General features: G+C 41.8%; 1 protein-coding gene across 1 annotated transcript in view; it reads left to right on the forward strand.

The window, feature by feature from the left end:
• LOC121951304 (cadherin-2) overlaps positions 1-15002 on the forward strand; it is a 115187-nt gene that overhangs the window by 76994 nt on the left and 23191 nt on the right. Inside the window, exons 6-7 of the mRNA XM_042497571.1 lie at positions 7217-7473; positions 10177-10313. Coding sequence (XP_042353505.1) covers positions 7217-7473; positions 10177-10313 — 394 coding nt within the window. The remainder of the gene's footprint in view (positions 1-7216; positions 7474-10176; positions 10314-15002) is intronic.

A 15002-nucleotide genomic window follows, 5' to 3' on the forward strand; every position in this document is an offset into this window, starting at 1 on the left:
GTGGGTTTAGCAGCAGATTAGTAAGAAATAGAGTCAATAGAGGGAGCTGGAGGAAGGAGTTAGTTAAAATGAGACAGAGGGAATATGTGATGACAAAATGGAGGCAGACAGAGAGAAATCAGACGTGTGAAGACGAGGAAGACTGTATGAGACGTGCCCTATGTGCAGAGGGAGGAAGAGAACACGGTGAAGCCGCGGAAAGAAAGTCGAGGGTTAGGCGGGGACACACCAGAGAAGCTGGGTCATTAACAGCCTGCAAGTCAGGGTTCCGACTGAAGCTGCCTGCTGCTTATCACTGCTTATTTACTGTCAGTCCCACAGAGACCCCCAGCAATAAAAAGATTTCTCTCCCTCGCCCATTCTTACTCTATCTCCCCCACCCCTCTCACCCCTCCTCTCATCATCAGCCGCTGTCTCTCTGCATTTCATTACTCTCCCCTCCTCTCTCTCTCTCTCTCTCTCTCTCTCTGTCTGATCTCCCCACACATGTCCAAATACGCAGGGGCAGGAAGACACACAAGCTAGAGTTTGAGTAGATGCACACACACATAGAGCATCCCCATCGCCCGCTCGCTCGCCTCATCCTTGCTCTGGTTTGTGTCTGGAGGCCATGTCAGACAGTGTGTGTTGTTTGTCTGTGGCTCTGACTCAACACAGGTCTGCCTCATTCCAATTCACACACACACACACACACACACACACACACACACACACACACACACACACACACGCGCACGCACGCACACACACACACACAACACACACACACACACACACACACACACATGAAGACACATAACCAGGAAGATGCACACACACAAAATCAGCCACACACTTCTCATCAGTTCATTTTGAATTCCTCTGTTTTTCCTCTGTTATTTTCCCTTCTTCTTTTTCCCTCTGACCGCTCAGCTGTGCTCCACTCCACTTATTTACTTATTACATATTGCTGATAATGAATGTACATATTGCTGCTAATAGATTTTTGATACAGCATGTGAACAAGGCCACAGTGTAAGTAGCAGGTAATTGAAGAATTAGCATAACGCTCTCCAGTACAGTAGCTGCTTGGCATTGCTCTGCAGCAGTGCCCCCTAATGGCCAGAGGCTCACACTCACGGCAGCCCCCCTAACTGGTGGCTGATGGTTGAGGTTTTCATTGAAATCAATCAACTAATCAAGAGCTAATCAGCCGCTACAATGAGAAGCAATTACAAGAGAAGCATAGACATAGAAAGTCATGTCATCAGTGGATGGACGCAGGTATTTAACATGCAAATCAGACATGTGGTGATTTAATAAAGGCTTTGATTGTGCATTTCTAGCCGCTGATGCAGCAGAGAAACTTTATAAAACAAACTAGGATAATGCCCTGATTTCACAACACCTCATTACACATGTATACTGAATTTAACAGCGTAGTCGGATCACTCGATGCAGCAGCAAGGCATGTCACAACATCATTAATACGAATCCAGCACCATCCCAATTCAGGAGGTTCCCTTTTGAGGTATGTTTTCGGGGTGCTGTGAGCTGTGTAAGCCTGCTATTTGTGCGCCTTTCATTCCTCTTACCTGGGGGACAAGCAAGCTTGCGCATGTGTCAGTTTGCCGTTATTATTTCCATATGCTCTCACTTAAAACGGCTGGCTAATCCTCGGTCACACGCCAGCAGCGCGCCCAGGATTATCTGTGTTTGTTTTCTCACGCGGAGGAGAGATTGTGTTAATCTCCTCAGAGGGAAAAAAAGAGAGAGAGAGAGAGATGGAGAGAGAGAGAGAAAGAGAAAATGAGAGACCAGTGTCTTGCTCGTAAGTTGAAAAAAAAAGGAAGACATGGGACATCTGAGAATGAAATAAGACAGTAGACAAGAGACAAGTGACAGAGGGAAGGGAAGGCGGCAGAGGAAGAACAAGTCAAAAGGGAGATTTAGAGGAGTCTTTGTTCTCTCAACTCTGCAGTTGTGCTTGTTGGCAGAAATGTCCAAAGCTGCGTTTGTCATCAGACAAATGTGATGTATGATCTTGATTTAGAATGCACAAAATCAAGAAAGAACTCAAGCTGCCAAGGACAGCAGGGTGCTGAACGTGCACAAGCACACACACCGCAGACCATGTGCACACTCACACACACACTCGTATAGGTGAGCACGGTTGTGCAATCTTCTAATTTTGCATCCATTGAAGAGTGAGGGAGAGGCACCACCTTTGCAATTTGAAGCCTCGCCCTGCAGTAATGTACATTTACTGTACGGCACGCACACATTCACACACACACGCACTTTCTCAGTAGAGCATGCATGCCTATGGGTCGGCCTCTCTCAGAAGAGATGTATTATGTATCGCCAGTCTAGCATGCAGGTTAGCTAATTAATTTCTGCTAACTGTGAAGCGAATTTGAAAGGGAAATTGTATAGAGAAATTTGAATTTCAAAAAGGACATTGGGAGCAGCACAGGACAGGAGAAGGTTACACTTGTAGAGTGTGTGTGTGTGTGTGTGTGTGTGTGTGTGTGGGCGTGCATGCGTGCGTGTGTGTGTGTGTGTGTGTGTGTGTGTGTCTCTGTCAGAGGAAGGTAACATTAACTAAAGATAAGGTGGAGTGTGAGCATGTACTGGGCTAATACGATGTAATTTTAAGGGCAGCAACTCATTTTTTTTAGTGTCAGTTAATCTGTTGAATGTGTTTCTGGTTTTGAATGGTTTATACCTGTAAAAGGTTAGAACATAGTCAGAAAAATGCTCATTAACATGTTCCAGAGCACAAAATGAGTCTTCAAAGTGCTTGCTTTGTCCAACTAGCAGGCCAAAGGAAGGATATTCAATAAAAAAATGTTTGCAAAGCTACAAACAATGGATTTTAGCATTTTACTTGATCATACAAATATTTTAATCAGTTCTAAAGGTCGTTGATTAATTTTCTGTTAACCGATCAACCAATAATAAACTGTCATTCAAGCACTTGTAGGTAGCCTACACATCTTTTCAGCATGGGTTTATGTCATTAAAAATGTATTTAGGAGAGATGGAGGAAGCCTTAAAAAGACAGTCTATTTAAAGAGTAATTTAACACTAGTAAATTACAGCCGCAGTGACAGAAGTTATTTTCCTCCTCCCAGAGAAAAACAGTTATTCTGTCACCTAAAAGCCTAATTTTGTGAAAAACCTGACAAACCGTGGGACATTAAGCTTCCATATTATGAGGCAAAGTCACATCCAACCCCCACTACGCTCATGCAACTTAGAGTTTACAGTAAAAGAAATACTGCTTCTACTTTTTGTAAAGTATGAGTTTAGTGTTGCCTAGTATGACTGGGTTTTTTGTAATTGTCCACTCTCCCTATAGCTCATTCACATCCCCTTTTCTGTTATTCTCTTCTGGTTCTGCTACCTCTGCTGAAGCCTCGTTACACTAACGTTAAGCTTGCAGTTCAAACAGCTCTGAACCACAGTCTTTCCCCTCAGTGAAGGTGAAGACTTGTGCAGACTAAGGGCACAGTCACTGCTTTCAATTCCAGCATATGATAAAGATGCTGTTACCAGATGGCATATAGGTTATAATAAGAGTTACACATGTAACCACTCTTTTTTTTAAGTCTTGGCCATCATATTTAATTTCTAGGAATTAATGTGGCTGACACTTGCTGTTTAGACAGTGAGAGCAATGATATGACTGAAGTGTGAGGGAGATGGGGTCATGGGGTATTGTGGATGGTGGTGCAGAGTCCTGCATTGGTTTTACCTGTGGGTGACCTACAAAAAAGCTGTTTCACAGGTGGTATTTTGCAGTAATTTTGTTTCCGGGTGTGGTTCTGGGTGAAAAACAAGCATGCAAGGGGGATCGTCTGAGTTGGATTTTAAATATTTTAAAATAAAATGAAAATAATATTTAATTTCCTCTACTTATTTGATGTTTCAGTCCACTGACTGCTGACTTTATCTTTCAGCTCCTGGAATATGAGAGCAGCCTCAGTTAGGTTGGTCAGGCTCCTAACAGGCATGTTAACTGCCAAGAGGTGTTGCTCAATATTATGAGAATAAGCCAAAAATATTTTAATTGTATTTCCTGAATTACTTTTGTTTTGAAATACATTATCGTAATTTCACATGAATATCTCAAAATAATCACTTTAAACACATTTTTTTGAACAGTGCATGGTTACTGTAGTATTGGGGTTTCAGGTTGGGCCATGGATCTTGTGTTGGTGGGTCAGGTTGCAGAACTAATTTTTCACATATGCAGGTGGCAGGGTTTTCCCCATCACGACCCACTGCAAGATCCATGCAGGATGCTGTGGGGGTGTGTGTCAGGCTTCAGATGCATTTTATAATCTGTGAGAGGGCCTGTGAAACTTGGTGTTAAGTTGCTCTTTAAGGTGTGTTTGTGTAAGTTTAACGTGAGCCAATCTCAGAAGCCATCAGTTAAATTCTGACAATATTAAGCTTCTAGGGGAAAAGCTAATATTTGAGGGTGTAGCTGATGTTCTCTTCCACGCGCCAGTCACTTTGGCTAATCTCTATAAGCAGATATCTGCATATGAATGCTGCATGTTTAAACAAAATTTAAAATTGCCAATAAAAAAATAAATCAATGTCAGAAAATAGCCAGTGGCTTCTTAGATTAGAGTTTGGCCATTTTGCCCTCCACACAAACTATTTACCTGTTATTCTAATGTGACTGATAAATACTACTCGGACTATAAGCGGACTACAAATGCACCACAAACGGAAACCAGAAAACTTCCCATACCCAAATTTTGTTCTGTTGCCCACAGATTCTGCACACATATGTGTATCTGTTTAAAGAAATAACACGTGAGCCATGTGTGTGCCTTGTGTGTGTGGAAACATTTGTGAGAAATGTTCACATCCGTTAACACGTGCACCATACAGAAAAACACAAAAACATAGAAAAACAGTTGACTGGCTGCATGATAAGTGCTTCCTGTATGGGCGAATGAGGGAGAGGGATGAGTGTGTGCGTTGCGGTTTGTCAGAGCTGGCCGATGTCGCACACACACTAGGGAAAAAAAGGCAGGTGGGGGGTGTGTAGGGGGGTGGGTGATGAAGTGTGTGAGGTGGCGAAGGAGGGGGAGTGGAGTGATGGAGTGCTGGATGAAGGGAGGGCGGGGGGTGATGAGTGTGTGCTCACAGTGTAAGTGACACCTCTCCTCCTCAGACAGATTGTCTCTCTCTCCCTGTAATGGGGACCCCGTTAGAGAACCTTTTCCCTCCGTCTACCCACCGCAACCCCGTCAACACACACACACTCTCATCTCCACAGACAATCCTTCTTGTTTATTTATCTTTTCTGCAGAGATATTGCCCAAATTGCCCACATTTCGATGTCTTTCAATTCGCCCTTTTCTCCGCATAATCTCTAATCAATCTTCACCTCTTTCTAAAACTGCTGATTTTCTGCAAAGCAGTTTACTCTGCTTTACAGCTCAGAGAGAGGGAAGAAAAAAGACTGAGAAGTAGAAAAAGAGAGATCAGAAAGGAAGAAGAGAGCACGAGCGAGAGGATATCAATATTCTCACCGCCGCTGGGATCCTCAGAGTGATTTTTTTTTCCTGTTTGAATCTGACAGTGAATATTCTGCATAGCCAGGGAGCCTATTTATCCTCTGTCCAACATGGTTCTCTGTGCCAATCACACTGAGAGGATTCATATGCACACTTACTTTAAGGACACACACATACTGACAGAGGATCTGAGGACACAAAGACTCAAAAGAACCACTTGTACTTGCAAACAAGCCCACACACCGATACCTCAAACAGGTGTTTTGAACCCAAACATGTTGCATTTTTTGAAATGTAATCACCACCAGGTGGATGTCAGTGTGTTTAGATAGTGGATGTATGTGATTACCTGTATATGTGCCTCTGCCCTCACTAACAATCATCTCGGCAAACGTGATCAGAGGCTATCTCTTGGCTTCAGAGCGAGCCCCGCTGGTGGGAGTGCGGCACGCAATCATACGGACACCTCAGACAAATAGGCTTCATAACTTCTCTGCTACAAACAATCACTGGGGCCCGAGCCTTTATCCCAAATGAAATCTCTCTTACCTGTGTAGATGCAAGGATACAAAGGAATTTTTTAACGCTTCTCATAGCCAGACACGAGTCTCCATGGTGATAGTAGAGTCGCCATGGTGATAGAGATGATGTTCCAAACAAGGGCGTTTTTTTCATGAGTGTGGTTCTGTTTTCAATTTCAACGTAAGAATTGCTCATAGCTCACGGCAACTATTTCCGCAGCTGATCTGTACCACCTCTGACAGTGAAATCCATTCTGTATGTTCACAAGAAAAAAAAGTTTGTCCAAGTTTCACTCCCACAATGTTTCACAAAATCTGCGCCTACCAACATGTGAGAAACATTCGAACAAAACACACTACCTGCCAGGTATCCACCAACACAGTTCCAAGTGCCAACACTGCAGCACAAAACAATGCTGGAGTGAGATTAAACGTCCAATGCAAACATCCCGAGTAACTCATGCTTATATCCATCTGTGCTGCATGTAGATAGCGGCACTAATCTTACACAACTCCTACGAACGCTGCAACAACATTCAACTTCCTGGCAGTGAACCCTACAGCTACATATCCTCTAGTCTTAGGATGTCAAGAATATCCCAACATCCACTCTGAGCAATATCAAACCAGCATTCAAACATGTCGTTACTTCAGTCAGAGTGTTGACGCTTTGAGCATCAGGAATCTCATTGGCAATGCTGTAACATCAACACCTCATGAATGTCTTTTCCTACTTCACACAAACCCCCGCCATCTAAGCATCCGCCCACAACAACCTTCAAAGTAACACTTCAAAACTCTGAACGCCACACCATGTAAGGTAACCATGGTAATATTTAATCCAAATCGTCCTCAGCTGATTTCGGGATGTGACCATTCTCTAGCCTCTGCGAGCTCTTATCTGTTGGAATAATTCATTATTTGCCATCGCTCTGCTTTTGATATGTAATTTAGCAGTCATCTGTGGAAAATTTAGTGTGAGAATTGGACCAAATGAAAGCACAAGACAGTTCATTGGATCTGATGTGACATTTGCATAATTTCTTGCCGCTTAAAAGTGTCACCATTACTCATTTCACACTAAGTGCATATCTAAACCTAAGACGATTATATACTTCTACGTTTAATATTTTTAACCCTACTAACTAACCCCTCTCTGCCTCCCCCTCCCAGCCGGTCGACTATGAGAGCCGGAGCTCCTACTCCTTCTCTGTGGAAGTCCTCAACCCCATAGTGGATCCTCGCTTCTTGCGTCGAGGCCCTTTCAAGGACCGAGCCTCTATCAGAGTAGCAGTGCTTGATGCAGATGAGCCTCCGAGGTTCTCCAGAGCCCGATACCACATGGATGTGTCTGAAAACTGCCCGCCGGCCTGTACTGTGGGCCGGGTCAGCGCTGTAGACCCTGATACTGGTCTTACCAATAATATCAGGTACAGTAAATCAGTCTCTGTCCTCATATAGCATTAGCATAAATGCATCATATAGCGAAGAATTTCATATATTTCTCATAGAGTTTGCTAAGAAAGATTATTTTGGGTAAACTCAGACAATTTGGTCTTTCACTGTTTCCACTGTTTCCATCCTTTACTATGCTTAAACTATTTGAGCAAATACAGAAAAAAATATGCTAATCTGCTATCTTTTATTAAGTTAGCCAGTAAATTAGTTAGCTTTAGGGGTGGTTCTGTTCCCCTTTAGCTAAGGCAGGCTAGCAGTTTCACCGTTCCCTGTCTTTGTGCTAAGCTAAGCAAACCGGCTGCAGGCTGTAGTTTTATATTGAGTACATGAGAGTGATATGAATCTTCTCATCTAACTCTCAAGAGAAGACCAATGAACTAATTTCCCAAAGTTTTCCTGTTAAGATGTAATGTGTTAAACATGGCCAAAATTTTGGTTTAAAACATGAAAAAATAACTAACACTATCAATAGAATGTGAAGCAGTAAAATTTTTGATTTTCTGTTGAAGAAAGCTGTCAATGTATATTATGCAGACATATCTACTAAAATGTGCATGCTAACCAGCTAGCCCCAGCTCGTCCTGTTTTACCACTCGTACTTCAAGAGGAGATAGTGAGCCACTGTAGCATCCAGGCTGCCCTTAGTCCAACATGAGAGGACGAAGAATGAAGTCCAGTATTAGTTTATGTTGTTTTTGGATACTTGGGATCTATCCCCGACAAAAAAATATTTTTTTTTGTGTTCTCCAGCCATCAATGATGTTGTCAAACTGCCTTTTATAGCATCAAATAACTCAAACTTATCTAAAAAAAAAAAAGCCTACTTAAACTACTACAACTACCTAAAATGACAGAATCCGTCTTTGGGATACATTTATTTGATGAGTATTTTGAGTTTTTAGTTTGACTCATGTCCCAATCACTAACATTAAGGGGTTTGTGACCTCATAGTGCAGCCAGCCACCAGGGGGTGATCCAGATGTTTTGGCATCACTTTTTCGAGCCGTCATGTTGTCCATCTTTATATACAGTCTATGAGTTGCAATGCTATGAAACTTTCACAGTACAGTGACTTTCACAGAAAATATTGTGGTAACATAGTTTCACGGCTTTACAGAATTATTATATTTTCAGTTACAATGAACCTTAATTAAATGACAACAGATTTATTTTGAACAGATGTTTTATAATTACAATTAAAACGCCAATTTTTAAAAAATTAAATATTTGTAGAGTCTTCCTTCTGAAAGTAACTGAAATAGAGGTGAGATTCTCCATCTAATTACATTCTTGTCAATATTGTAGATAAGCAAATGCACACAGAATGATAGTTGTCAATTTTTATACCTTAAAACCAGGATACCGCTGCAACCCTAATTCTCTACTTCCTCTTTAGTAATTGACAATCTGAGGTGTAAAATCCACAATACTGGTGTGGTTAGGTCAGCCACTTCAGACCAGTATACAGCTACTGTAAGAAAGCTCAGCTAAGCTAGTTTGCAGACTCCCGTATGTCGCTCGTTTAAGTCTGTGATCTTAAGTCAATCAAGGTGTTAGTCAAAGGCAACATATGTCAAGAGCCAGATAATCTGACAGCTGAATCCCCAAATCAGTCGTTTTTAGGCAAAGATTGTCGAAAACCCCAAGGACACACAAGGTGCAGACAATGTAACTGATGAAAACTTAAACTGCAATGAAAAACATTCCAAATATAGTCAATATGTGTGGCTGATGTCTTGCTTGAGCTGCTACACATGAAGATGATAAGAAAGCAGTGTTAGACTGACTATCCTGACCCTCTCTCATAGTTTCAGCAGTTTGGTCGAATTTACATTGTTGCCCTGTCTTTAGTTATTTGTTGTCTTAGAGATAAAATACTGTCCCCCATTAGTTTGGCACCTGGAACCAGATAATACACATTGCAGCTTTGAGTTTTATAACCATTAATACTGCTGTAATCCACAACGGAATAGTTTCATTGCTGAAAGAAAAGTCATACACAGGCTGCTGCTGAGTTGTATTTCTTAGTTTATTTAATGTTTTAGAGACTCTGACTGAGCTTGTTTTTTTTATATTGATTGTTTTAAGCAAGGGGTATATTGTTTTTGGATTGAAATTCAGCTCTTCAACTGAAAAAACCCCAACAAAAAACAAGAAAAAAAACTAAGAGCAAACCAAATAAACATAAGCCAACCAAATGCCCGCTTAGTGTTCTCTTGAGCCGACAATAACCACATAAGTTTCTGAGGTCCAATCCTTTCACTACTGTTTGCAGTAGGTTTTGTCTCGGAGGCGGTGATTTGCCTGTAACAACCACAGAAAACCGTGTCCCAATTAGCACGGGCAAAAGTGCTAAGAGTAAGTGTGTGGGAAGAAATGATAGTTGGTATATTCATAGAGATATTTAGATAATCGGTGGCACTTCAAAAGAGCTGCTATCAGCTGCGATAATCTCCCTATATTAATTCTTTGGCCATTTGAATGCAGACTTCCTTATCACTCCCTCACACACTTTGCCCTGTGTGCTTCTTTCACTCTGCACCCCACTGCCATCTCTGCTTGCTTCCTTCACTTTCTCTCCACATACTTCTCTCTGCCCATTCCTCATTTCATGTACATTCACCTTTCCTCAACACAACTATCTTTCTCCTCCCACTCCACTTTCTTTTCTCCAGGTTCTCCATTGATCCACAGTCGGACCCCGAGGCCCTGTTTCGTATCACCCCAGACACTGGCCTCATCACCACAGCCATGGAACTGGATCGGGAGCGCGACCATTGGCACAATATTACTGTCATCGCCACCCAGAGAGGTCAGAGGTCACTCTTTGTACATCGCTTAAAGGAGCACTGTGTAAGATTCAAAGGATTTAGTGGAATCCAACAGTGAGACTGCAGATTGCAGCAGCTGAAACTTATTCCATGTACCAAGCGTGAACTCCCGGTTTGGATTTCTTCATTCATCAATGTTCAGGAGGTATTTAACATGAGCAGAATTATCCGCAGAGGTCGCCTCCTCACCAAAACCAATAAACCAGATAAATTAAACCATTTAAATCACTAAGTAAAGCAGTTTACATTAAAAAAAATCTGTGTTTTCCCACTGTTGCTCTCCTTGGAGGGACTGCTAACTGTGATGGCAGACATGAAATCATGATTGGCCCTATCTAGAGCCAGTGTTTGATTTGTCTGTTGTGGGATACTATAGAAACATGGTGGTGCAACATTGTGGATATAAGCCCCCAGGAACAGTGCCAGGCTTTAGAGCTGATTTTGCATAATGGTCAAAAGTAGAACTACACTGTGTGTGCCCATCACGTGATGCCATGAGACCCAAAAAGACTTTCTAAAGGACTTACAATGTGAAATACACGTATTTAATCAGTGGATATATTTTTTTGAGTGTCACAAACTATCAAAATGTTTCAGCGGCTTGTCCTACCTTTCTCAGGTCGCTAGCCATAGCAGAGATGGAGGGGGAGCTCAGATGCTCGTTCCAGCTCAAACAAAGGAATTAATTTTTTTGATGTTAAAAAAAACAAAAATAGGCTAGGAACAACTGCCTTGATAACTTCAACTAAAACACAGCAATGAGCTTTGCAGTAGATGTGTGTCAGTATAAAGTGCGTTCACATTAATCATGGTCAAAAAACTGTTTGCCTCCGTCCTCGCTGCTGACTTCCAATTCTAGATTTCCTCCTGGCTGAGGACCTGACTTCCTTTTAATAAGGGTTCAGTATCCTGATGGCGTCATAGAATAATCTGGCCAGCAGGGGGTGACAATGCATAAATGAAACTACATAAAATTACTTAAATGGCTCTAATACAAGATATCACTCATTTGATTTAGACAAGACAAACAGCATTATTAAATCAATTTTATCCTTATTCAAGTTAGCGGAGCACTAAACCGGCTGGCTGAAGTTAGCCACTTAGCTGGTGTGTGTCTGTAATCTTTGTGCATGCTCTATGGGACACTGTGTGGAAACTCTGGGTAATTCCACATTGTGGAAATAGAGCTTTTTTGGTTTCATGCACCACAGAGCACCTGTCATAGAAATGAACGTGGGCTTACATCCAATGCAGTATCGAGGTCTATGGGCAGACTTCATGAACAAGGACCTGCTCCCTATGTAGCTGTAAACAGCTCATAAGGCAACAAAAACCCAACTATTCTTATTTTCAGGTGATTATACACTAAAGAAATATTTATTGTATCATATTTCATTTCTGCCAATATATCTCCCTTAATCCTACACACAGGGCCTTTGACACTGAGACATCATTGGAGCTTGTCCATTGAATCTTTTATTTAGAGCTAAAACTCTTCAATGAAACCAACATTTTAGCACTGCTGACACCTGCACCCACTGATGAGCAGGAGGGCGTAAGAGGTTTAAGGAAGTGTAAACTGTAAATTGCACGGTATCTGAAAAGCACAGTATCCAGTGTGTGATGCAGTTCACTAAGCGGCTTAGCTCTCGAATCATCAAGCCATGAGGGGAATGCTGTTTGGCGCCACAAATAGTTTGTTACAGCTTGCCTGAGGATCAATTGATCTATACCGTGTGAGTTATCTGATGCTGCGATAGATCTGTTCTCATAAGGATTCAACTGGAAACAAAGAATTAAAGCAACAAATCGAACACAGCCAGTGCTTTACAGGTGCGCTGTGGCTGCAAGGGGGAACGGTGAGCACCTTTCATTTTCCAGGCAAGCAATTTCTGCGAACACCGAGGCACTCCACAGGTTGTGTTTGAACCAAGAAAACACCACAAATGACCAAAAATGCAAATAAAAAGGGAATCACAAAGTCTATTTGGCCGCTATTTGGGAGCTTTCAACCCATCATCAAGGTGAGGCTTTTTTTTGTCAATTGTTTCTTCCAGGGCCAGGAATGAACTCTGAAACAAAGTTGAGACGCTTTATATAAATAAATCAAGAAGCACTGGTGTTGACCCTGTCAAGAGCATTAATTTATAGTGGCAAAACCCCATAAGCCATTTGGAGAGCCCCCTCGAGAGCCATAGTTGTGGCCTTGACAGTGAGGGGACAGTACAGAGCATAGACTGCAGTGACAGCATGAGAAACAAAACACGTAATGTGGTTTGGTCTCAAGGATAAGGCTGGCAATATTATATATTTGTGTTATTGTCTGCAAGTGCACCGAAAAGAACAAAACTAACAATGTGGCGGTGCAGCTCTCAATACTTTCCAACTTCCCTAATCTGACTGTGGCACTCGTTTCCAAACTCATTGTTTCCCATTGACAAAAATGGTCATACATATATAGATTTTTTTTTTTGAATGGCTAAATAATCTCCTAAAACAGCTTGGAAATGTAGTTTTTTTTTTGCAAACATTACTCAAACAGGAGAAAATGGTGCATTTGTTGGGGGATTATTTTTACCTCTGGATTAACACACATGACAATTTAGTGAGTATTCATGGAGGCAGGTGTATGTGGGACTGACTCAAACTACCACACAGGTAGAGATGTTCCGATACCATTTGTTCTTTCCCGACACCGACTCCAAAACCGGAACTTGTCAATACTCTATCCAGCATTATACGAAATATTAGAGGCATTTCTGATAACTGGTCTTGGCACTGGAACAACTCTGACTACAGGATACATTTTCACAATATGTAAATCATATCACCAAAGTGTGGCCTCATTTATGTATTGTCTAGCAATTGTACAGTTCTATGGCTCAGTGAAAGCAGATAAGGCTTTGTACACAAAACTCGCCAGCAGGATAAATTCATTGTTGGTTTGGTCATTAAATGGGATTTATTGACATCAAGAGAAAAATATTTAATATCACCAGATCACCTATCCTTAAAATGTCATTCAGCTAAAATAATTATTGGTTGACAAGAAAAGCTATGGCTGTAAATTCAAGTTCCTGAAACATTTATGTTTAAAGCACTTTTTAGCGCTGCAAATTATGACTTTCAATTAGACTTTCAGATGCAAAAGGTGGAAGTATGATGACACTTTAGCATTTGACAGACGTGCATTCGTCCCCCTAAGTGCTGACATGAAAGTAGCAGAGGACTTTTATTTTGACAAATTAGAAATTCACACCATGAATTTCTTCAGAAAAGCAACAGATCGGTGCATAAAAATTCACCAAATTGCAGGAAATTAAGTGTTTTATGCTTAAAAATTTCTGGCGAAGAGCCCACAACCCCCCCTGTTTCATATGTGTCCTCCCCCAATGTTTAGAAAAGAAAAACAACTATGCCCTTGGCTGTATGCACGTTTTCCACCAATTATCAGAATTCTTTTCTTGTAATCCAAACCACGGCCTTAATCAGTTTTTGTGCCTAAACCAAACCAAACCTCAGCCAAAGTTGTGGCACATCAGAAAATGTTTTAGAAGGCACTGACAAATGATGTCTTTCTGCTGAGAGGGGTGCCAAATAAGCAAATGTTAATACATGTACGGGTCATTTTGGAAGGAAATGACAAACAACTTTTTTTCTTGTCTAGTCTTGTGGATTTTTAAAATTAACACCAGCCTCCTGTTAAATCCTGGCTAAGTTTTAATAGTCATTCTTGGCAGGCAACAAGCCATTATTAGGATCTTCTACTCAGCCCTAAAAAAAAAAATCAACAACCCTCAATCAGACTAGTTGGTGTAAAAAGTGAAAGTAATGCTGCAGAGTGCTGTCCAGTGGCTGCTGTATCCAAGAGGAGGAAGTTGTTTTCCTGCCAAGTCTTGCTCTGGACGAAGTTAATCTTTACTTAAAATCTACTCAGGGCTCCTTGTGGCAGCAGTGTTGGTAGGACTGTGGAAGCAGCACAGTGAGCGCCTGTCTTGAATAATGAGCTCGATCTAATAAACAGACTGTTGGAGGCTGTGTTGACATAAAGCACAGTAGGAGCTCTGCCACGGCCACGGGCAGGCCGGCTCACCCAGTAGCATTATAGCAAGAGCTCATTTTTAGCTTTTCGGGGATGGGAAGCAGTTGCTGTCATCTATGCCACAGTGTTACTACTTTAGGTTGGGGAACATGGTGTGGGAGTGGATGTGTGTGTCTTAATTTGCAGAGAGTGCAGCCCACTGTGTTGCAGCGTTAGATAAATGAGTGAAGATGTGTGCTGGTGAGCATGCATTGTGTCTGAGCCCTACACACGAGCAGCCTGAAATGTTATGGTGGATATTCAGCTCAGAGCACGGCTCTGTGCGTTTCAAGCATGGCTGTGAGAACTTCATGTTCAAGTGTGTGTATATATCCACGTGAATGGGGTGTGGGAGACCCTCTGCCAATCCATTTAAACTGCACCCTTGTGTAACTGCATGCAGATTGACTGCTTTCTACCTCCCTCCCCTGCTCCTTCTCTCTCTCTCACTTTCTTAGAAACACACACACATACACGCACACTTGACGCTGTGAGATGCTTTGGCTAAGAACGGAACAGTTTGATGTGGAAAAATTCGACTGCTATGGAAGCATCAGTCGTACTCCAGCTGGGAGCCTGTGAGCTGTAA

Source organism: Plectropomus leopardus, chromosome 12, assembly GCF_008729295.1.
Source record: "Plectropomus leopardus isolate mb chromosome 12, YSFRI_Pleo_2.0, whole genome shotgun sequence".
NCBI lineage: Eukaryota > Metazoa > Chordata > Actinopteri > Perciformes > Serranidae > Plectropomus > Plectropomus leopardus.